The sequence below is a fragment of the Heptranchias perlo genome, chromosome 2 (assembly GCF_035084215.1).
Source record: "Heptranchias perlo isolate sHepPer1 chromosome 2, sHepPer1.hap1, whole genome shotgun sequence".
NCBI classification, from domain to species: Eukaryota; Metazoa; Chordata; class Chondrichthyes; order Hexanchiformes; family Hexanchidae; genus Heptranchias; species Heptranchias perlo.
Window position 1 is genome coordinate 130,487,507 of NC_090326.1, and position 22,824 is coordinate 130,510,330.

Here is a 22,824-nt window from a genome sequence, read left to right on the forward strand (position 1 = left end):
CTCGATTCCATGGGCTTCTATCTTAGCTAACAGTCTCTTATGTGGGATCTTATCAAATGCCTTCTGGAAGTCCATATAAATAACATCCATTGACATCCCACTACTTTGGTCACCTCTTCAAAAAATTCAATCAGGTTTGTCAGGCACGACCTACCTTTCACAAATCCATGCTGGCTCTCTCTGATTAACTGAAAATTCTCAAGGTGTTCAGTCACCCTATCCTTAATTATAGACTCCAGCATTTTCTCCACAACACATGTTAGGCCAGCTGGTCTATAATTCCCTGGTTTCCCTCTCTCTTTCTTAAAAAGCGGAGTGACGTGCAATTTTCCAATCCAGAGGGACAGTTCCTGAATCTAGAGAACTTTGAAAGATTATAGTTAGGGCATCCACAACGTGCTCACCTACTTCCTTTAAAACCCTGGGATGGAAACCATCTGGTCCTGGGGATTTGTCACTCTTTAGTGCTATTATTTTCTTCGTTACTGTTGCTTTACTTATATTAATTTTATCGAGTCCCTGTCCCCAATTCAATATTAGTTTTCTTGGGATTTCCGGCATGCTATCCTCTTTTTCTACTGTAAACACTGACGCAAAGTAATTGTTCAACATGTCCGCCAATTCCCCATTGTCAATGACAATATCCCCACTTTCAGTTTTTAAGGGGCCAACACTGCTCCTGACCACCCTCTTTTTGCTAATGTAACTATTAAAGTTCTTCGTATTGGTTTTGATATCCCTTGCAAGTTTCTTTTCATACTCTCTTTTTGTAGCTCTTACTATCTGTTTTGTGACTCTTTGTTGATCTTTGTATCTTTCCCATTCGCCAGGATCTGCGCCATTTTTTGCCTTTTTGTATGCCCTTTCCTTGTGTCTTATACTGTCCCTTACCTCTTTAGTTTGTCCATGGCTGTTTTTTTTGGCAAGTAAAGTTCTTGCCCCTCAGGGGTATAAACCGATTCTGTATCACGTTAAATGTTTCTTTAAACATTTCCCACTGATCATCAGTCATTTTACCAATTAACAGATTTGCCCAGTTTACTGTGGACAGTCTCTGTCTCATCCCATTGAAATCGGCCTTACCCAAGTCTAGAATCTTAGCAGCTGACTCACTTTTTTCCCTTTCAAACACTACATTGAACTCGATCATGTTATGATCGCTACTGGATAGATGTCCGCATACAGTTAAGCCGTTAACTAAATCTGGTTCATTACTCATTACTAAATCTAGTATGGCTTGCCCCCTTGTTGCCTCCAGGACATACTGCTGTAGAAAACTATCCCGAACGCACTCAAGAAATTCACTACCTTTCTGACAGTTGCTAGTCTGCTTTTCCCAATCTATGTGAAGGTTAAAGTCCCCCATTAAGACCACTATGCCTTTCTTACACGCTTGTCTAATCTCTATATTTATACAATCTAGCACTTCAGAGCTGCTGCCAGGGCTCCTATACACAATTCCCACTATAGTCTTAGATCCTTTCCTATTTCTCAATTCAACCCATAAGGTCTCTGTCAGCTGCTTACCTCTCATTATATCCTCCTTTATCATTGAAGTGATTTCATCTCTAATCATTAAGGCTACTCTTCCCCCTCTTCCATTTTCCCTGTCTCTCCTGCAGACCTTATATCCCGGTATATTTAGTTCCCAATCCTGACCATCCTGCAGCCATGTCTCAGTGATAGCTATCATGTCACACCCTCCAATTTGAATTTGAACCTGTAGTTCATCTAATTTATTCCTTATACTCCGTGCATTTGCCTCCAGGACATACTGCTGTAGAAAAGTTTTCACTTTATCTGTTGTGTCTAAAGTACACTTTCTTTCTGCTGCTCCACGCTTTTCCCTTTCACTTGTTCTTGAACAACTGTTTGTACTATTTGTATTGTAAATTTCCCCTGGGTCTTCCCCTCTCTTGCTGCTCTCAACTTTACTCCCTTCTGACTCCCCTCTCAGGTTCCCATCCCCCCTGCCACTCTAGTTTAACCTTCCCCAACAGCACTAGCAAACACTCCCGCGAGGACATTGGTCCTTGTCCTGCTTGGGTGTAACCCGTCCCGCTTGTACAGGTCCCACCTTCCCCAGAACCGGTCCCATGTCCCAGGAATCTAAATCCCTCCCTCCTACACCATCCCTGCAGCCACGCATTCATCCTGTCTATTCTCCTGTTCCTATACTCACTAGCACGTGGCACTGGTAGTAATCCTGAGAACAGTACCTTTGAAGTCCTGCTTTTTAATTTATGTCCTAACTCCTCAAATTCAACTTGCAGGACCGCATCCCTTTTTTTAAACCTATGTCGTTGGTACAGATATGGACCACGACTACTGGCTGTTCACCCTCTCCCTCCAGAATGTCCTGCAGCCACTCCGCAACATCCTTGACCCTAGCACCAGGGAGGCAACATACCATCCTGGAGTCACATTTGCGGCCATAGAAACGCCTATCTGTTCCCCTTACAATGGAATCCCCTATCACTATAGCCCTGCCACTCTTCTTCCTCCCCTCCTGTGCAGCAGAGCCACCCGTGGTGCCACAAACTTGGCTCTTGCTGCTTTCCCCTGATAAGCCATCTCCCCCAACAGTATCCAAAGCTGTATATCTGTTTGAGAGGGAGATAGCCCCAGGGGACTCCTGCTCTACCTGCCTAGTCCTTTTACTCTGTCTGGCGGTCACCCATTTCCTTTCTGCCTGCGTAGTCTTTACTTGCAGTGTGACCACCTCACTGAACATGCTATCCACAATAGTCTCAGCATCACGGATGCTCAACAGCAAATCCACCCGCAGCTCCCACTCTGAAATGCGGTTTGCCAGTAGCTGCAGCTGGACACACTTCCTGCACACATGGTCGCCAGGGACACTGGTAGTGTCCATGACTTCCCACATAGTGCAGGAGGAGCATATCACAGGTGTGAGCTGTGCTGCCATGACTTGCCTTAGATTTACCCTTCCATGAACCTCTCCGCCTCTCTATCTATCTCTCTCTCTCCTCCTTTTAAGATGCTTAGAACCTACCCCTTTCACCATGCTTTTGGTCACCTGTCCTAATATCTCATGTGGCTCGGTGTCAAATTTTGTTCAATAATGCTCCTGTGAAGCAGCTTGGGATGTTTTACTACGTTAAAGGTGCTATATAAATGCATTTTTTGTCGTTATACGTGTGACCCCTCATTTTCCCTAGTTCAAATAGTCTGTCCACTCAAATACATTCTGGTCCCTTCATCATCCTAAATACTGATTAAATCTTCCCAAAGTCCACGCTTTTATAGAGCAAAAAGACCTAGTTCTCCAAGCCTATTGTTTTAACTAAGGGGTTTTAAACTAGGGATCATTCTAGTGGTCCTCTTTTGAACCTTTTCAAGGTCCTCGATATCATCCAGAATGTGAGGAGACCAAAGCTGAACAGTCTAACTAAAGTCTTGTACAAAAACACTATAATTCTTTTATTTTTATACTGAATGTCCTCACTATACACCCTAGCACATGACTAGTCAGCCACTTCATTTTGTTTTACCGTGTGCCTTTCTATCGGCTGTAGGGATGTACATGGCTTCTTTTTGCCGAGAATAGTTTTAAAGGCTTCCCATTTTTCATCAGTATTAATAATTTCCCAGCCTAGTAGAGTTGCCAATCTACTTGTTTCAACTCTACCATTTTTGTAAATTTGGCCCTCGAGATCTGGAACTAGCATAAAATTCTCAGAAGCCTTGCTTTAGCTGATCAGATTAAATGTAATTATATTGCCGCCCAGATATTCCCCACGTGGAGATCCAATACTGCAATCGGGTCACTAAGTAATCAGCTATCCCTAGCCTTCTCATTAACATGTTGTGTTAGGAAATGGACAGTTACAGTATCAATAAATCTTTCAGCTGATCTGCCCTCTGCACTAGAGGATGGGTCCTCCATCTGCAAAGGTAGAAAAGAATTTGTGGATGATTACTGACCGTTCACAGAAACTATCCACTCAATTTGAAAAGGCTAAATGTCCCTAAAGTAAGAGATTACTTACTGGTGTGGGAGGGAAGTCCATGACAGAATAATAATTCATGGGCTCTGGCTGGAGCAGGCTCAATGGGTCAAACGGCTCTTTTTCACTTTGGATTTTCTTATTTCTTATGTTTTTATATTGTTAGACTAATCATCTACATTGCATCTCAAGGGCATTTGACTATATAATTCTAAACTTGGGGGGCGGGGGGGGGGGGGGGAATCATTGATGAGGGTACTTTTAGACTATTAAGTGAAATTTCTGATTTCCTACTTTCTAAAGCACGTTGACAAATTGGGGAGGGTTTGTAGAGGAGTGACCAGGATGATTCTGGGAATAAGGGCTTCAACTTAGAAGGAGAAATTATCAAAGTCAGTTTGTTTTCATTGGAGAACAGATTGAGAGAAGACAATCCACGTTTGCAAAATATTGGTAAGAATGGACAAAGTAGCTGCAAGCAGGTTACCTAGCTTGGACTGGGTACAGTAATGGATAGGAAAAAATATAAAGTTAACAAGCTTCAAGTTAGTTAAGATGAGAAGATATTCTCTTCCCTCTCCTATCGCTTCTCTGAACAGGTTATCTTAGAAGAATTTTCCAGGTTAGTGAAAAGATACTCAGCATAAACTGGTTCACACTGATTAAACTCATCAACGTTCTGCACTTTTGCAAACTTTAATGAAAAGCTTTTTTAAAAAAAATGGGAAACATCACAGGCCATATCCCTTCTGTAGGCCACCTAAACATATTAAAAGTGATTACATTTTCTCAAACAAGCTCTACCAATGTCCTTTAGTTCTAAAATGAAAAATCCTATTTTTCCATCAGCACCATATATGAATGTTATAGTCCATTTTGAATCAATCAGATATATTTACCATTTGTGAAGAGGGGTTCAGGAAGTTTTCTGAAGAAGGATTTCAGTAAACTGCTGATAACATTCAGATCTCGCCATTTCTGTGTTTTGAAACATTTGAGGGAAACAATTTTATTTCCATTAATTTTTCAACACATTTATGCAAATATTTCTAAAGGCATTCAAACAGAAACAATTGGAAACTTACATCATCCAAAAGATCAATATCAGTCACTCCTTTGTTAAGTTCCTCTTGTAAGCTTGAGATAGCAGCATTATTTCCTGGTACTCTGTAGATTCCAGTGTACTCAAGTCCTTTTTCTTCAACCAAATTGCAGCAAACCTCAACTATCAGTGGTACATACTAGAAAACACAATATGAAATAGGTTTTGAAATATACTTTTTTTTGGGTAAAACTACATTTGAGTAGTACAAATCAACAATTTATTTAAAAAAGGCTTTAAAGCCATTTCAGTGCCACACAATAATTGCACTATAGTTCCCTTTCACAATTCCCCATATGTTAAAGCCTCATCTTAGTCTGTATTTTCTTTTTATTTTGTTCTCAGGATATGGTGATGCTGGCAAGGGCGTATTTATTCCCCATTCCTAGTTACTCCAAGGTGGTAATAAGGGGCCTGTTTATTGAACCATTGCAGTACTAGGGAGGGATTCCAGTCACCTAATCTAATAAATACCATGTCAGGATCAGAGTTATTTTTGAAGGTCTTGTTTGTTACGTTAGCTAATCAAGGTGCTTACATGAGGAAACATTATCACCCCTTTCACTCCAACAAAGTAAGTTAATTTACACTTTTCCTCCAAACTTTCTGGCAGCCAGTTTGCAGCAAAGATGATAAAGGTGGGGAAAAGGATCTTGCATCCAATCTCTTGATTGGTAACTTTTTTTAAAAAAGAAATCAGGATGAAGGATCAAGACTTAAGATATTTGATACAGGACACCAGAGAGGTTCAAAAGAGTAGAAGAGAAAGCATTGCAAATCAGGAAGTAGCAAGTAGTTGACCTCAGGTTTGAGTTTTGAAAGCCTGATCATGATATGAGGAAGGAAAGAGTGAGGGAGGTAAGGAGTTTCAAAGTTTTGAAAAAGTGAGTTACAGTGAGACACTGCACAGTTAGTCCCGAGTACATGGAAGGAGGAAGAACACAACAGAGATTACATTTTTGCAACTTGGGAGCAAGGAGAAGGGAAAGCTCAGAGCAATGACCAAAGCAGTACCGATCAAATAAAGAAAGACAAGAACTTGAACAATGTAGTGATACAATTCCTACATCTTAATCTCTTCCATTGCCTTTAAAAAATGTCTTTGTCCTAGTTTCTTCATGTTACACAAGTCAAATCAGCAGCTACCTCTTACTTTTAATGACTTTATTAAGAAGGCTGATACTCTTTTTCATGCTAAACTCTTCTATCCCCAACAACTCTTAACTCTCTGTAAAGTCCAAATCTGGCCAAGATTTGAATAGCGCTCTCCTATTTGGGGAACCTCTTCTAATTCTTCCTTTACACTCCTGGACTTGTCATCTGACATGCGATCCCTTCTTCACCATTAGTGTTCAGTGTGTTGCTCTCAAGCATCTCCACATCAAAGACAAGAACAGTAGAGTGCAATAGAGAGAGCAACACACTGAACACTAATGGTGAAGAAGGGATCGCATGTCAGATGACAAGTCCAGGAGTGTAAAGGAAGAATTAGAAGAGGTTCCCCAAATAGGAGAGCGCTATTCAAATCTTGGCCAGATTTGGACTTTACAGAGAGTTAAGAGTTGTTGGGGATAGAAGAGTTTAGCATGAAAAAGAGTATCAGCCTTCTTAATAAAGTCATTAAAAGTAAGAGGTAGCTGCTGATTTGACTTGTGTAACATATGAAGAAACTAGGACAAAGACATTTTTTAAAGACAATGGAAGAGATTAAGATGTAGGAATTGTATCACTACATTGTTCAAGTTCTGGAGGTCAGGAGGTTATAATCTGAAGGAAGTTGATGAATGGAATTATAAGGGAGTGAATACAGTTGGATGATGAGTAGAGGGGGTATTAATATAAAAAGTGGGGAACCTGAGTTAATGGAAAATGAGTCAGAGGATGAAGCATTAACTACAACAGAGCAATGCAAGAGGAAACTAGTTAGTCATGAACAGCACTTTGGTTTGGGGGAGGGGTATATCATGGCATTCTGTTTAGAAGTGCAATGTCAAGGGCTTTGGAGATGCCCAAGGCAATGACAAGTGAAGTGCTAAATAGCAAAAGTTTCTGAAATGTATAATATGGACAGTAAGATCCCCAGTGGAACAAAAATGCTTAAAACCACATTGGAATTCATGCATCAGGCCTGATAAGATAATGGATAATTTATGAGTTCCACAATTTTATATGCCAGAGATGGGAGAAAAGGAGAGAAATGTCCAAACTCCGAAGAAAATAAAGCATTTAAAAGTACATAAACTCACTATAGATGTTATAATGAAATGTCAATTATCAGAAGAGTTCAGGATAAATCCCATTTGTATAAGGGAGTAAATCCAATGACTAATCCCAATAATTCTAACAATATGCAACAGAAACTATAGGAATTCAGCATGGAAACTGATGTAAAGTACAAATAAATAATTGTATATGCAAGGCACACTGGCATTTCCAGCCTGTTCTGATAAGTGATAAACATGTAGAGAGAAAATTCTGTTAGTGAGCCTGTTTTCAGGAGGGCTTATTAACAAAATTCTCTCTCTTTGTAGCAAAAACCTGTTACTTCAGTGATTAAATCATAAATAAACTACAAAGCTTTAATTATGAAATTTCTCATTGGATTCATTATACCTTATGGTGAAGAGCTGGTGGACAATCATCTAGCCTGACACCAAAAGTTACACCAGGACCTGGTTTCTTTTCAAAGGTTTTTCTCATTATACTAGGAATGCCTCTTCGCCACGTTCCCTTGTCTTTTGGCGGGCTTGTGTCATCTGAATGGCGAAACAACCTCCCATTGGTATGATTATACAACAAAAAGAATCTTTGCTAAATATTGCATCATTAACAGGAAAGGACCCAACATAATAGGTAAAATGATTCACAATTAATGTAGGTTTGGAGAATAATCTATATTCAGATCCTCATTCAAATACTTAACTTATGTAATAATACTAGTATATGTTCTTGGTGTAAATAAAAATGTTTACAATCAATATAGTTTTAAGTGAACATTTAAATGGCATGCAGTCATTTCCTACTTGGTGAATTACCAGGTTTGCCACATCTTGTTAGTTTATCACGAATATTCACTTTTCAGCTGTTCAGAGCAAAATCTTTAGTAAAACTTCCTAAATACTGCAAAATCTGGTGTACATCAAATCCTCATGGGTTTTATGGTTTGCAAAATTCTGCACCTAAAACGATCTTGCCAGTAATGCGTCAGATTTTAACCGTATTGAAATTTTAAAATATAGATTACTCATTTTACTACTTTTAAAACTAGGAGAGTGGCAAAATGCAATTAATAGGAAGCAACTAATGTGGAAAAACATGATAAAATGTGTAACCTAGTCAAAACAGTATTAACAGAATAGCTAAAATTATCTGGATAAACTCAATTTCTATCCATTTAACAGAATCATTAACTTATTAATATAACCTACTTCATTTTAATAAGCCTTCATTTAAGTGAAGCTGACTAGAATCATAGAATGGTTACAGCACAGAAGGAGGCCCATCTAGCCCGTGCCAGCTCTTTAGAACATCAATCCAGTTAGTCCCATTCCCCTGCTCTTTCCCCGTAGCCCTTCAAGTATTTATCCAATTCTTTTTTGAAAGCAACGATTGAATCTGCTTCCACCACCCTTTCAGGCAGCGCATTCCAGATCAAAACTACTCGCTGCTTAAGAAAATGTTTTTCCTCATGCTGCCTTTGGTTCTTTTGCCAATCACCGTAAATCTGCGTCCTCTGGTTCTTGACACTTCCGGCAATGGGAACAGTTTCTCTTTATTTACTTTATCTAAACCCTAAACACTTCTATTAAATCTCCTCTTAACCTTCTCTGCTCTATGGGGAACAACCCCAGCTTCTCCAGTCTATCCACTCATCCCTGGAACCATTCTAGTAAATCATTTATGCACCCTCTCTAAGGCCTTCACATCCTTCCTAAAGTGTGGTGCCCAGAATAGGACAATACTCCAGTTGTGGTTGAACCAGTCTTTGATAAAGGTTCAACATAACTTCCTTGCTTTTGTACTTTAGGCCTCTATTTATAAAGCCCAAGATCCCATATGCGTTTTTAACCACTTTCTCAACCTGTCCTGCCACCTTCAAAGAGTTGTGCACATATACCCCCAGGTTTCTCTGATCCTGCACCCGCTTTAGAATTGCACTATTTAGTTTATATGTCTCTTCTCATTCTTCCTGCCAAAGGTATCACTTTGCACTTCTCGGCGTTAAATTTCATCTGCCACGTGTCCGCCCATTCCACCAGCCTGTCTATGTCCTCTTGAAGTCTATCACTATCCTCCTCACCGTTTACTACACTTCCAAGTTTTGAGTCATCTGCAAATTTTGAAATTGTGCCCTGTACACCCAAGTCCAAGTCATTAGTATATATATAAAAAAAGCAGTGGTCCTAGTACCGACCCCTGGGGAACACCACTGTATACATTCCTCCAGTCCAAGAAACAAACCGTTTATCACTACTCTCTGTATCCTGTCACTTAGCCAATTTCGCATCCATGCTGTCACTGCCCTTTTTATTCCATGAGCTTCAATTTTGCTGACAAGCCTATTATATGGCATTTTATCAAATGCCTTTTGAAAGTCCATATATACATCAACCGTATTGCCTTCATCAACCCTCTCTGTTACCTCATCAAAAAACTCAATCAGGTTAGTTAATCATGATTTGCCTTTAACAAGCCCATGCTGGCTTTCCTTTATTAATCCACACTTGTCCAAGTGACTATTAATTTTGTCCTGGATTATCATTTCTAAAAGCTTCCCCACCACCAAGGTTAAACTGACTGGCCTGTAGTTGCCGGGTTTATCCTTACACCCTTTTTTGAACAAGGGTGTAACATTTGCAATTCTCCAGTCCTCTGGCACTACCCCCATATCTAAGGAGGATTGAAGATTATAGCCAGCACCTCTGCAATTTCCACCCTTACTTCCCTCAGCAACTTAGGATGCATCTCATCCGGACCGGGTGACTTATCTAAGTACAGCTAGCCTTTCTAGTACCTCTTCTATTAATTTTTAGTCCATCCAGTATCTCAACTACCTCCTCCTGAGACTTTGGCAGCATCTTCTTCCTTGGTAAAGACAGATGCAAAGTACTCATTTAGTACCTCAGCCATCCCCTCTGCCTCCATGAGTAGATCTCCTTTTTGGTTCCTAATCGGTCCCATCCTTCCTCTTACTACCCGTTTACGATTTATATGCCTATAGAAGAGTTTTAGATTCCTTTTTAGGTTAGCTGCCAGTCTACTCTCAGACTCCCTCTTTGCCCTTCTTATTTCTTTGTTCACTTTTCCTCTGTACTTTCTATATTCAGCCTGGTTCTCACTTGTTTAATCAACCTGACATCTGTCATATGCCTCTTTTTTCTGCTTCATCTTACTCTCTATCTCTTTTGTCATCCAGAGAGCTCTGGCTTTGATTGCCCTATCTTGCCCTATCTTTCCCCCTCGTGGGAACGTACCTAGACTGTACCTGAACTATTTCCTCTTTAGAGGCCGCCCGTTGTTCGATTATAGTTTTACCTGTCAATCTTTGATTCCAATTGACCCGGGCCAGATCTGTTCTCAAACGTTCCGAAATTGGCCCTCCTCTATTAAGTATTTTTACTCTAGATTGCTCCTTGTCCTTTGCCATAACTAATCTAAACCTTAAGATACTATATAATCACTGTTCCCTAAATGTTCCCCCACTGACACTTGCTCCACTTGACCCACCTCATTCCCCAGAACTAGATGCAGCAATGCCTCCTTCCTCGTTGAGCCCGAAACATACTGATCAAGAACAATGATAAATGTATAGTAGAAAACTTTTTAAAAGGAAAGTACTGGAGAGTTTTGGTAATACAATGAAGCATTACTTATAAGTTTTCTTTCCAACTCTTGCTTTGGAGAATGTGGGCTCTTTGGATCAGTTTTAGATCCCAAGAAGGTCTGCCTAATACTGAGGGTCTGGCGAGGTGTTTTAGGAGATGGTTCTGTTTTGCTGCCAGAAGAACTGAAAAAAAAAAGTAGACATGTTATTGGAATTACTGCATACATACTGCAAACAATTTAACATTCCTAAATGAACAACAACAGCATTGGAATTTTTTTTTAAATAGAACAGTATTCTGTACTCACTGAAATATATGGACCAATATCTATATTAGGCATGGCTCCCATTACCCTACAATCTTCAACAGAATACGTAGTGTTAGAGAAGGTGAGGCTTCTAATCTCCAAGCATTCTACATAGCCTGGTGATAGTTTAGACTGTTAAAAATGGGTGGTTTTGTGTTATGCAACCATGGCCCTTGAAAACCAGACCAGGATACCAAGATTACTTACTTCATCATGGTACTGTATTCTTTAATCTTTCTGCTAATTAAATCTCTGCTCGTAACTCCTGTGTCCTACAAATCAAAATGAAAACGTGTATTATTCCTTTTTGTACAAATACACCTGATGTGCAATAAAGCAGTCATAATAGTGAAGTACAAATGCTTAAGAAGTTATTTTAAGAGTGCATCACAAAACTTGGGCTTGTAACAAAGCCATGAAGCTTTGTGGAGTTTGCTTATAGTAAAAACTAAAATGATGCCACAGCAACTACCAAATATTGATAAAACACCATATAGTTTGAACCAACGTATGCTTTAATGCTCAAATTTTAAACAAGTCATATAAGCTCACATCAGAGTAGATAAAAAAACTGTTTCTACTGGTTGAGGGGGTCAAGAAAAAGGGGACATAGATAGATTAAATGCAAGAGATTTAAGACAGAGAGCAGGAGAAACTATTTTACACATAGGCTTGCGAGGCTGTGGAATGCACTCTCAGAGTTAGTGATTTAAGCAGAGACCGTATCAACATTTAAGAATAGGTTAAATAGGTGTTGAAGGAATGAGGAATAAATGGATATGGGAACAGGACAGGTACATGGGATTAGGACTACTGCTTGGTGTGGAGGATAAACACCAACGTGGACTGGTTGGGCTGAACAGCTGGTTTCCATAACGTAATATCCACGTAATTCTACATATAAAGCACTTTAATTAAAGAGTAAGGAACTTTGTGGGCAAGTATCATCATTGACGGGTTCCATAATGGAGTGCATAATAGAGACGGATATTGCAGGTGCTATAAAGCACATCATAAATTTCCCGTATCCTGACTTGTGTTTTAACAATCTTGAACAGGATATTTAACTCTGAAGTTGAACTTCTGTACAAGGTGCCTGTGACAATTTTTTGCATATTTCTCCTCTCATGAAGGGTCTGACTTTTGATGGGGTACAGTGAGCCTCAGTGTTCTGATTTATATTTCTCAAGTACATTACTAGGCAGGGTATTTATCTACTGAGTTATATTCTTTGTTAAAAAGCAGCAAGACGTACATGCTCCCTAAAACTCTCAAACATGCTGTATGGTCTACATACACAAGAAATTCATAGGACACTCTCAAGTTTCACCCTCACACGTAAGGTAATAAACTTCAGGTTGCACTTTTAAATATAAATGTAAGTACTCTTGCTTCTGAGTCAAAAGGTTCTCGGTTCAAGCCCCACTCTAGGACTCGAGCACATAATCTACACTGACCCTTCAGTGCAGTGCTAAGGGAGTCTACATTGTCGGAAGTACTTTTGGATGAGATGTAAAACTAAAGCCCTGTGTGCCTGCTCAGATGCACACAAAATTCCCAGCACACTATGTGAAGACAAGCAGGTGGTTCTCTGGGCATCTTGGTCAATATTCACCACTCAATTAACAGTAAATAATCATTTGCTGTTTGTAGGATCTCACTGTTCACAAATTACCTGAAAAACAGCACCTCCCAACAGTGCTGTAGTCCCTCAGTATTGCACTGAAGTGTCACTTAGATTATTTGCTCGAGTCCTGGAGCGGGAATTGAACCCACAGACTCCAAATTGGAGGTATAAATGCTACCAACTAAGCCAAGCTGGAAAACTGGACATGGCACCTGAATGGGCCCCTATTTACAGAATATTAGTTTTAGAAATGCTGGCAATTGAAGCAAAATAATAATAACTTTATATATGTACAATAATACCATAAACTGGCAAGATTCAAAAATATACCAAGTACTTTACTGAATTATAAAACATTGAGAATACTCTTATAGTATTAATATAGTACTGCCACTCTGACTTTGCATTAAATGCTGCATCCAATAAAATTTATGAACCCACATGCAATTTTGTTTTGTCAATTAAATGCCATCATGATTAATGATGAGCATGCAGTTCCTTTAGTTTCTAAAATAAGTTGATAGCTTATTATGGGTGCTTCAGTTGCAAAATACAAATGCACATAATTAATACAGCAGCATACTTTTGAGTTCAAAAGAGCTAGATGTGGAGGAAGCAAAAGCTGAAGATATGTTGCTCATTTTCCTTTGTTCTTCTGCCAAATCACAAAATGCACTTACTTCATCATCTAGATTGCTGTTTTCTTGAATGGTCTTAATCCACGCCAACATATCTTCCCGATCCTCAGCCTGAAAGAGGTATTCGCACTCGGAAGTGGTTAATCGAAACACGTGCTTACGCTTGGTTTCACTATATGAAATGTCTATCAAGCAGGCTTTGATGCTGATTGGTTGTTCTTCCTCAATTTGGCAAGATGCATGAGTTGTCTTGTCCTTTTTATCTTTGTACAGGAATAGAGAGTGCCCACGAAGAACCACATACATTTGCTTCCATGGCCGAATGCTGCCACCAACACGCTGTAACATTTAAAAATAATTAATTTCACTTGGAAATTGACCAGGAATACCACTTTGTTTTTACATTTCTAAAACTTTCTTTTATAGGAACAGGAGTAGGCCATTTAGCCCCTCGAACCTGTTCCGCCATTCAATGAGATCATGGCTGATCTGTGACCTAACTCCATATACTGACGGTAGCCCCATATCCCTTAATATCTTTGGTTAACAAAAATCTATCAATCTCAGATTTAAAATTAACAATTAAGCCATCAATTGCCGTTTGCAGAAGAGTGTTCCAAACTTCTACCACCTTTTGCATGTAGAAGTGTTTCCTAACTTCACTCCTGAAAGTCCTGGCTCTAATTTTTAGGCTGTGTCCTCTAGTCTTCGACTCCCCAAACAGCAGAAATAGTTTCTCTCTTTCTATCCTATCAATTCCCCTTAATAACTTGCAAACTTCAATCAAATCACCCCTTAATCTTCTAAATTCCAGGAAATACAACCCTAGTTTGTGTAATCTCTCCTCGTAATTTAATCCTTGAGGTCCAGGTATTCTAGTAAATCTACCCTGCACTCCTTCCAAGGCCAATATATCCTTCCTAAGGTACAATGTCCAGAACTGAACACAGTACTCCAGATGTGAACTAACCAAGGCTTTGTATAGCTGTAGCATAACCTCTACCCCCTTATATTCTAGACCTCTAGATATAAAGGCCAGCAGTCCATTAGCGTTTTTTTTATTATTTTCTGTACCTGTCCATGACATTTTGACAATCTATGCAAGACTCTTTGGACCTCCACTGTTTCAAGCTTTTCATCATTTAGCAAGTACTCTGATCTCTCCTTTTTGGATCCAAAGTTGATGACCTCACACTTGCCTACATTGAAATCCATTTGCCACAGTTTTGCCCATTCACTTAATCTATTAATACAAATCTCCAATTTTATGCATCCATCTACACTGCTTACAATGCTGCCTATCTTTGTGTCTTCGGCAAACTTGGATATGCGGCTCTCTGTCCCACCATCTAAGTCGTTAATAAATACAGTGAATAGTTGAAGCCCCAACACAGATCCCTGTGGGACACCACTAGTCACATCCTGCCAATTTGAGTACCTGCCCACTATTTCTTCTCTGTCTCCTGCCGCTCAGCCAATTTCCTAACCAGGTCAATAATTTGCCTTCAATTCCATGAGCTTCAACTTCAGCTAACAGTCTCTTATGAGGGTCTTTATCAAATGCCTTCTGAAAGTGCATATAAACAACATCCATAGATATTCCCCTGTCCACTTCTTTCGTCATCTCTTCAAAAAAATTCAATCAGCTTCGTCAGGTATGACCTACCCTTTCCAAATCCATGCTGGCTCTCTGATCAGCCGAAAATTTTCAAGGTGTTCAGTCACTCTATCCTTAATTATAGGCTCTAGTAATTTCCCAACAGATGTTAGGCTAACTGGTCTATAATTCCCTGGTTTCCCTCTCTCACCTTTCTTAAATAGCAGAGTGACATGTGCAATTTTCCAATCTAAAAGGAACGGTTCCTGAATCAAGAGAATTTTAGATGATTATAGTTTGGGCATCTGCAATGTTCTCACCTACTTCCTTTAAAACCATGGGATGGAAACTATCTGGTCCTGGGGATGTCACTTTTTAGTGCCATTATTTTCTTCATTAATGTTAATTTGCTTATGTTAATTATGGTGAGTCCTCATCCGTTATTCAAAATTAATTTCCTTGGGGTGTCCGGCATGCTATCCTTTTCCTCTACTGTAAATACTGATGCAAAGTAATTATTCAACATGTTCGCCATTTCCTTATTTTCATTTACAATATTATCAGTTTTTAAGGGGCCCACATTACTCTTAACCACCCTCTTTTCCCTAATATAATTGTAAAAATGTTGTGTTAAATTTGATATCCTTTGCAAGTTTCTTTTCATACTCCCTTTTTGTAGCCCATATTATCTGTTTTGTCACCCACTGCTGTTCTTTGTATCTCTCCCAGTCGCCAGCATCTGTGCTCCATTCCGTGCTATTTTTTGCATTTTAGTTTTATGTTGTCCCTTACCTCTGGTCATCCTTGGCTGTTTTTTTTGACAGATCATCTGTCATTTTACCCATTAACAGATTTGCCCAGTTTACTGTGGATGGTTTCTGTCTCATCCCGTTGAAGTCGGCCGTACTTAAATTTAGAATCTTAGTAGCTGTTACGGGGTTTTCCCTTTCAAACACAACGTTGAACTCGATCATATTATGATCGCTATTAGATAAATGCTCACACACCATTAGGCTGTTAATTAAATCTGGTTCATTATTCATTATTAAATTTAATGTGGTCTGCCCCCTTGTTGGTTCTAGAACATACTGTTGCAGAAAGCTGTCCTGAACACACAAGAAATTTGTTATCTTTCTGACATGAGCTCGTCTGCTTATCCCAATCTATATGAAAGTTAAAATCCCCTATTAAAACCACTCTGCCGTTGCTACATGCTTGTCTAATCTCTTCATTTATACATTCTGCCACTTCATAGCTGCTACCAGAGGGCCTATACACAACTCTCATTATAGTCTTAAATCTTTTTCTATTTCTTAATTCTATCCATAAAGTCTCCACTGCTTGCTTACCTCTCGTTATATCCTCTCTTTTCATTGAAGTAATTTCATCCTTAAATCACACCTCCCCCTCTACCAGTTTCTCTATCCTTCCTGAAAAGCAAAACACTGCGGATGCTGGAAATCATAGAATCAAAGAAAGTTACGGCACAGAAGGAGGCCGCTCGGCCCATCATGTCCGAAATCTGAAATAAAACAGAAAATGCTGGAAATACTCAGTTGAGTATTTCCAGCTCTTTTTGTTTTTATTCCCTATCCTTCCTGTAGACATTATAACCTGTACATTCAGTTCCCAGTCCTGACTGTCTTGCAGCCATGTCTCAGTAATGGCTACCATGTCATACCCTCTAAGTTGAATTTGCACCTGCAATTCATTCAATTTGTTCCTTATACTCCATGCGTTTGTATAAAGAATGCTTAGTTGGGTCACACACATAATCTGTCCTTCTGCTCTCATGTTTTTCTCACACATTTCTTATTTCTCTCTCCTGATCTAATTACTTTACATCTTTTAGTTTTGCCTTCACCTTTAATTCTTTTCTCCCCATCAAGAAAAAAAGATCGATTGAAAAATGATGCAGGTTCATCTGGAATTTTATGCATTTTGTTAAAAAAGGTAATCCTGTGTAATTCATAAAAGGAATTCTTCCTATATAACTAGGAAAGGAACACTTGCAAGTATATAAAGCCTGATCACGTGATTGAACTGTTTCAAAGGGCCCAATATTACCATGGCGGCGGGGGGGGGGGGGCGATTGGGCGCGCGGGTAACACACCCGTTGAAATCAGCCTGCCCCGCGCTCAATCACAGGCTAATTGGATCCACTTACCTCTTGTTCCGGGTTCCCCGCTGCTGAGCTGCGCGGCGGGCGGACTGCGCATGCGCAGTAAGGTCTGTCAGCTGGAGGAGCTCTATTTAAAGGGGCAGTCCTCCACTGACTGATGCTGCAAGAAATAGGAAAAATTACAGCATGGAGCAGCCCAGGGAGAAGGCTGCTCCCAGGTTTAATGATGCCTCACTCCAGGTAGCACTGGATGGGGTGAGGAGGAGGGGGAGGACAGAGATCTTCTCCTCTTCCCCCCCCCCCTCCCCCAATGGGCGGGAGGAAGTGGCCTGCCTCTGCCACCAAGAAGGCCTGGCTCGAGGTGGCAGAGGAGGTCACCTGCGCCACCAACATATCGCCCACCTGCATACAATGCAGGAGGCGCCCCAATGACCTAAGTAGGTCAGCCAAAGTGAGTACACTTACTCTTTCCCCTACACTCCGTCTGCCACATCACCGCCCCCACCCCACATCTCCTTCTGCACTGCCAGCACTACTCTGTCACATCACCCCTCACACCCACTCAAACCTCATCCTCATCTCTTACCTGCACTTACTCACCTCGCCAGTACTGATCCCGCCACTACCACTCAACCCAATCCTCATACAATCTCATGGCTCCATCTCATACTCACCCTCTCATGCATCTCTTTCACAGTCAGCCTCACTCAACCTGCCACTACCTGTGCTGCAGCCACAGGGCATGCATCACATATGTGCAGTAGGAAGTGTAAGGCAAACGTGTTGTGAGCATGAAGGGGGTGCACAAGGGTGTTTGAGGGTTTGTCATGGTTGTTACTTATATTTAATTTCTGAGCAACTCACATTACATATTATATTGGCACCACTACTATCACGTCTTTGCGAATCTTGTCTGGTTTGTGCAATAATGCCCTTTCCTGAGGATCACAATGAAGACCCACACCTGATGCCACCCATTGTGTCACTGCAGAGTGGGTGTATGTGTATTTGCAGGGCTCTTTTGTGCAGACGACTGAGAGACGTTGGCGATGTCCCCGGTGGCACCCTGGAAGGATGCGGAGGAGAAGTTGTGGAGGGCAGTGGTGACTTTGACAGCGACAGGTAAGAAGATGGTGCTCGGGCCAGCCGGGAGCAGCTCGGCATGAAGGAGGCTGCAGATGTCCACGACTACATGTCGAGTGACTCTGAGCCTCCGTGTGCACTGCTGCTCAGAGAGGTCCAGGAAGCTGAGCCTCGGTCTGTAGAGCCTGTGGCGAGGGTAGTGCCCTCTGCGACGCATCTCTCTCTGCGGTTGCCCTCCCTCCTGTTGTGCACGTGGATGTGTCACAGCACTGTGTTGTGGAGCTCCACGTGTCAGAGGTGGACGGCGTGGCCGGTGAGGCTGGTGATGCTGTTCGCCCTCCGAGGAGGTCATGACTGCAGCTACGGCGGCCCCCATCTGGAAGATGTTCATCTGAGGGGGTCCGCAAGGTTTTTTTTTATATTCGTTCACGGGATGTGGGCGTCACTGGCGAGGCCAGCATTTATTGCCCATCCCTAATTGCCCTCGAGAAGGTGGTGGTGAGCCGCCTTCTTGAACCGCTGCAGTCCGTGTGGTGACGGTTCTCCCACAGTGCTGTTAGGAAGGGAGTTCCAGGATTTTGACCCAGCGACAATGAAGGAACGGCGATATATTTCCAAGTCGGGTTGGTGTGTGACTTGGAGGGGAACGTGCAGGTGGTGTTGTTCCCATGTGCCTGCTGCTCTTGTCCTTCTAGGTGGTAGAGGTCGCGGGTCGCAAGGTAGGTACATGTGTCTGGACCCCGGGGTAAGTGTGCCAGTTGGTGAATTTTGTTGTTAGGAGGAGGGTGGTGGAGGCCAAACTTTGTCCAAAGTGACAGAGTGGCCTCCTGCAATGAGCGAGGGTCTCCCCCACTCCCACCTGTCAAGTGGACCTTTGCAGCTGCCACAGGCTGATGGCTGCAACACGTCCATTTGAACTGGGAGTGTTTTCCCCCAGTACGGGAAACAGTCCCAGTTGTTTGTAAAATCCCAACCCTCCTAAAATATCACGTTAATCAGGTCTGTAAACGACCTGAAACACCAAAATAAGTACCTTAAGTGGCACCCCGCCGGCTTTCATTGCCAGCGGGAGTCCCTCATGCGGGGGCTGCGCGCGCATGTCAGCGCGTCAGTGGGGAACCCGGAAATGGGGCGGGTTGGAGCCGGGCTCCCGAGCCGCCCCGGGAATCCCCGATTTTCGTAGCCCCCCCGCCAGGAACGCACCCGATTGCGGGTGCTAAAATAGAGCCCAAAAGGTTTTACACAAACAACTTTGAGCGCGATTACTGCTGCTGTGTAGCCAAATATTCTGTGTTCGGTTTCCCCTGCGCCTTTCACCCCCATGCAAGACTTGCCATGTTTGATCGCGATGGGAAAATCACAAAACAGTTCCCTATCGACCGTTCTTTTGGTTCGGGACAGTCCAAAAGAACCGTTCAATCACAATTACCCAGTGGAAGAGTAGAAAGTAGCATTGCTGGAATTCTTCCATCTATCCATGGATAAAGTCTGAATAAAATGCTCCCAGGATACCAACTTGCACTTCGGCTTCTATTTTATTTGTACGTATCAAATATGATGCAATTTAATGTGGAGAAGTGTGAAGTGATGCACTTTGGAAGGAACAACATGGAGAGGCAGTATAATCTATTTTGAAAGGGGTGCAAGAGCAGAGAGACCTGGGGATTCATATTTATAAATCTTTGAGGGTGGCAGGGCAAGTTGATAAGGTGGATAAGGAAGCGTATGGGATACTTGACTTTGCAAATATTGACTACAAAAACAAGGAAGTCATACTAAACCTTTACTAATCACTGATTAGGCCTCAGCTGGAATAGTGTGTACAATTCTGGACACCGTACTTTAGGAAGGATGTCAAGGGCTTGGAGAGGGTACAGTGGAGGTTTTCCAGGATGAGGGACTTCAATTATGTGGAGAGATTGGAGAAACTGGAATTATTCTCCTTAGAGCAGGTTAAGGGGTGATCTAATAGAGGTATTCAAAATTATGAGGGGTTTTGGGCACGTAGGAAGAAACTGTTTCCTATGGTAAGTGGGTCAGTAACCAGACGTCATAGATTTAAAATAATTGGCAAAGTGAGGAGAAATATTTTCACACAGAGGGTTGAATCAGATTCTATAGGAACGTTCAAAAGGCAACTGGACATGTACTTGAAGAGGACTAATTTGCAGAGTTATGGTGAAAAAGCTGTTGTCTGGGACTAAATTGGACAGTTCTTTCAGAGAGCTGGCACAGGCACGACGGGCCGAATGGCCTCCTTCTGTGCTGTAAAATTCTATGATTCTATCAGACATACATATACATTGGTACAACATAACAAATGCAGTCCCTTGAAAAAATATTAAGAGCACTTGGTGAAATATTAGCAAATCTTTAAACTAACATTTATATTACCCAGTGCCTGACAGAAGGAAAAACATAGGCATGCCAATAGTTATTGTGCAATGACTGCAAAACATAGATTGTAACCTGGGGGATTTTGTTGTCTGACCATCCCTCCTTGTGTGAAATTGCAACTGACAACCCCACTTGACACAAAAACTAAAATCTGCAGTACTGTACATCCTACCACTCTTCTGGTACTATGAATTAAGCACAAATGTGGGTGCACAGTCACAAATTTTCACTTTTATCCAGTATGCTGACACATGAGATTAAATTGTTACAAATAATGTTCAATATGACATGTTACCTTGTGTTAGGTGTCATCTGCACTATACAAAAAGTGAAAGATGAAACCATCCCATCAAAATAAACTGACAACTATTTTTGCTATTTGTATGTCTATAGTAAGAGATTATGCTGAATAACATCCCCTCCATTCCCACAAAATGCCAGGTCAGGAAATTAAATGAATTGTGCACTCGAGGTTAGAAATTCTTATTTAGAGAAAAAGGCTAAATAATCTACATTAGTAAGCATTTAAAGTTAGAACCTACTCTCAGTGTTGGGTAAACTGTCCACAAAGCAGTTTACACCCAGCACCGGGGGTGTTTGAGGGGGGGGGGGGGGAAAGAAAGGGAGCAGATGAAGAATAGGGACTATGGAATATAGTAGAGAGCAATATCAGACATTTGAACAAGGTAACATACCTCATGGTCATTATTACTTCTGGAATTTGATTTTGATTGCCTTCAGGGGTTGGAGAATAATTTCCAAGAATACGTTTTTGCTAAAATGACAGGTTTTGCCTCTCAGGCTGCTGCTGGGTGGGAAGCATTGGGGTCTTGTTGCCTAGTTACTGCAACACAGCTGAATGGGACAGATTCAATGGACTGGTTGGTCTTTTCCAGTTTGCCTTTCTCGTATGCTCGTAATGTCACTTGCCATTCTATTTTATTCAAAACCTTGTTTATATGAACTCCAGAGCATTATTTTATATATATATATATATATATATATATATATATATAAAAATCGTTCAATTCCAGCAAGTTGAGTCTTGAAAGTTGAGGCATCAAAAACGATGCAAAGCCTACAGGCTATGTGGTCCCGAACCCACTGACACCCTTGGCAAACACAATACTTTTCTTGGAATGGCTACCTGGCACAATGTGTGAGAAAGTTAATTGAATAAGTTATGTTGCGCAAGTTGCTTAATATTGTAAGGATTTAAAAACATTAAACATTTAAAAGCACTCAACAAGGAGAGAGACAGCAGGCATTATTTTAGCATGGAGGCGGAAAAGGAGCTTGGTTGGGGGTGGGGGGAAAGAAGATAATCGGACACCAAACCCAGAAGTTAAGTTGACGGGTCGCAATAAATTTTACTTCCGAGCTTCGTGGCCGGTAGCCAGCTTGATTGATAGGTTGGCTGGAGAGAAGGCCGGGGATCTGAGAAGAGGGAGGATGGGATCATGGGCCATGGAGAACATTGGGGTGGGGGGGGGGGGGGGGAAAGGGGGTAGGTGGAGGAAAGAAGGAGGTTGAAGAAGTTGCAGAGATCAGAGGTCAGTCGAAGAGGTTAGAGATTGGAAGACGATATCGGAGATCAGTCGCAGATCGGGAGAAGAAATCGGAGGTTGGGTGAAGGTTGGCCGTGAGAAGGGTTCTAGCATCGAGGTGGGGGAAAATCGGGCGATTGCAGGGTAATGTCGTGCCAGGTAAGCTGGTTAGGCCTGGGAGAAGCACTCCTGCTCCTCCTGTCACACACACAGTGCAATAAAAATACTCACCACATGGATCCGGCCCTTCCTGCCTGTTTTCACCTTATGTGAATTGGAAGCAATGGGAAACCTGAGCAAGTAAGATTAAAGTTGTTTTATGGGCATCCATGAGGCACTGTGGGCTCTTAGCAGCAGCAGAATTGTATTCCAGCACAATCTGTAACCTCATGGACCTCAAGGGATCAAGGGATATGGGGAAAAAGCGGGAACAGGGTACTGAGTTAGACGATCAGCCATGATCATGTTGAATGGCGGAGCAGGCCCGAAGGGCCGAATGGCCTACTCTTGCTCCTATTTTCTATAATTCTACGATTTTCTATGATTCTATTACACAAAAAATTAAACACCTCAAGTATTTCAATGAGGTACATTGCCCCTTAAAGCCG

At 41.5% G+C, this 22,824-nt stretch overlaps 1 protein-coding gene across 2 annotated transcripts in view; it reads right to left on the bottom strand.

Annotated features, from left to right (window-relative positions):
- The window catches only part of LOC137343785 (rho GTPase-activating protein 21-like), a 224,389-nt gene that overhangs the window by 23,099 nt on the left and 178,466 nt on the right, over window positions 1-22,824 (bottom strand). For both annotated transcript variants that reach the window (XM_068007133.1, XM_068007132.1), the window contains exons 13-18: window positions 13,513-13,809; window positions 11,413-11,477; window positions 10,944-11,080; window positions 7,687-7,829; window positions 5,057-5,212; window positions 4,871-4,949 (exon numbers count right to left, since the gene is read on the bottom strand). In XM_068007133.1, coding sequence (XP_067863234.1) covers window positions 4,871-4,949; window positions 5,057-5,212; window positions 7,687-7,829; window positions 10,944-11,080; window positions 11,413-11,477; window positions 13,513-13,809 — 877 coding nt within the window. The remainder of the gene's footprint in view (window positions 1-4,870; window positions 4,950-5,056; window positions 5,213-7,686; window positions 7,830-10,943; window positions 11,081-11,412; window positions 11,478-13,512; window positions 13,810-22,824) is intronic.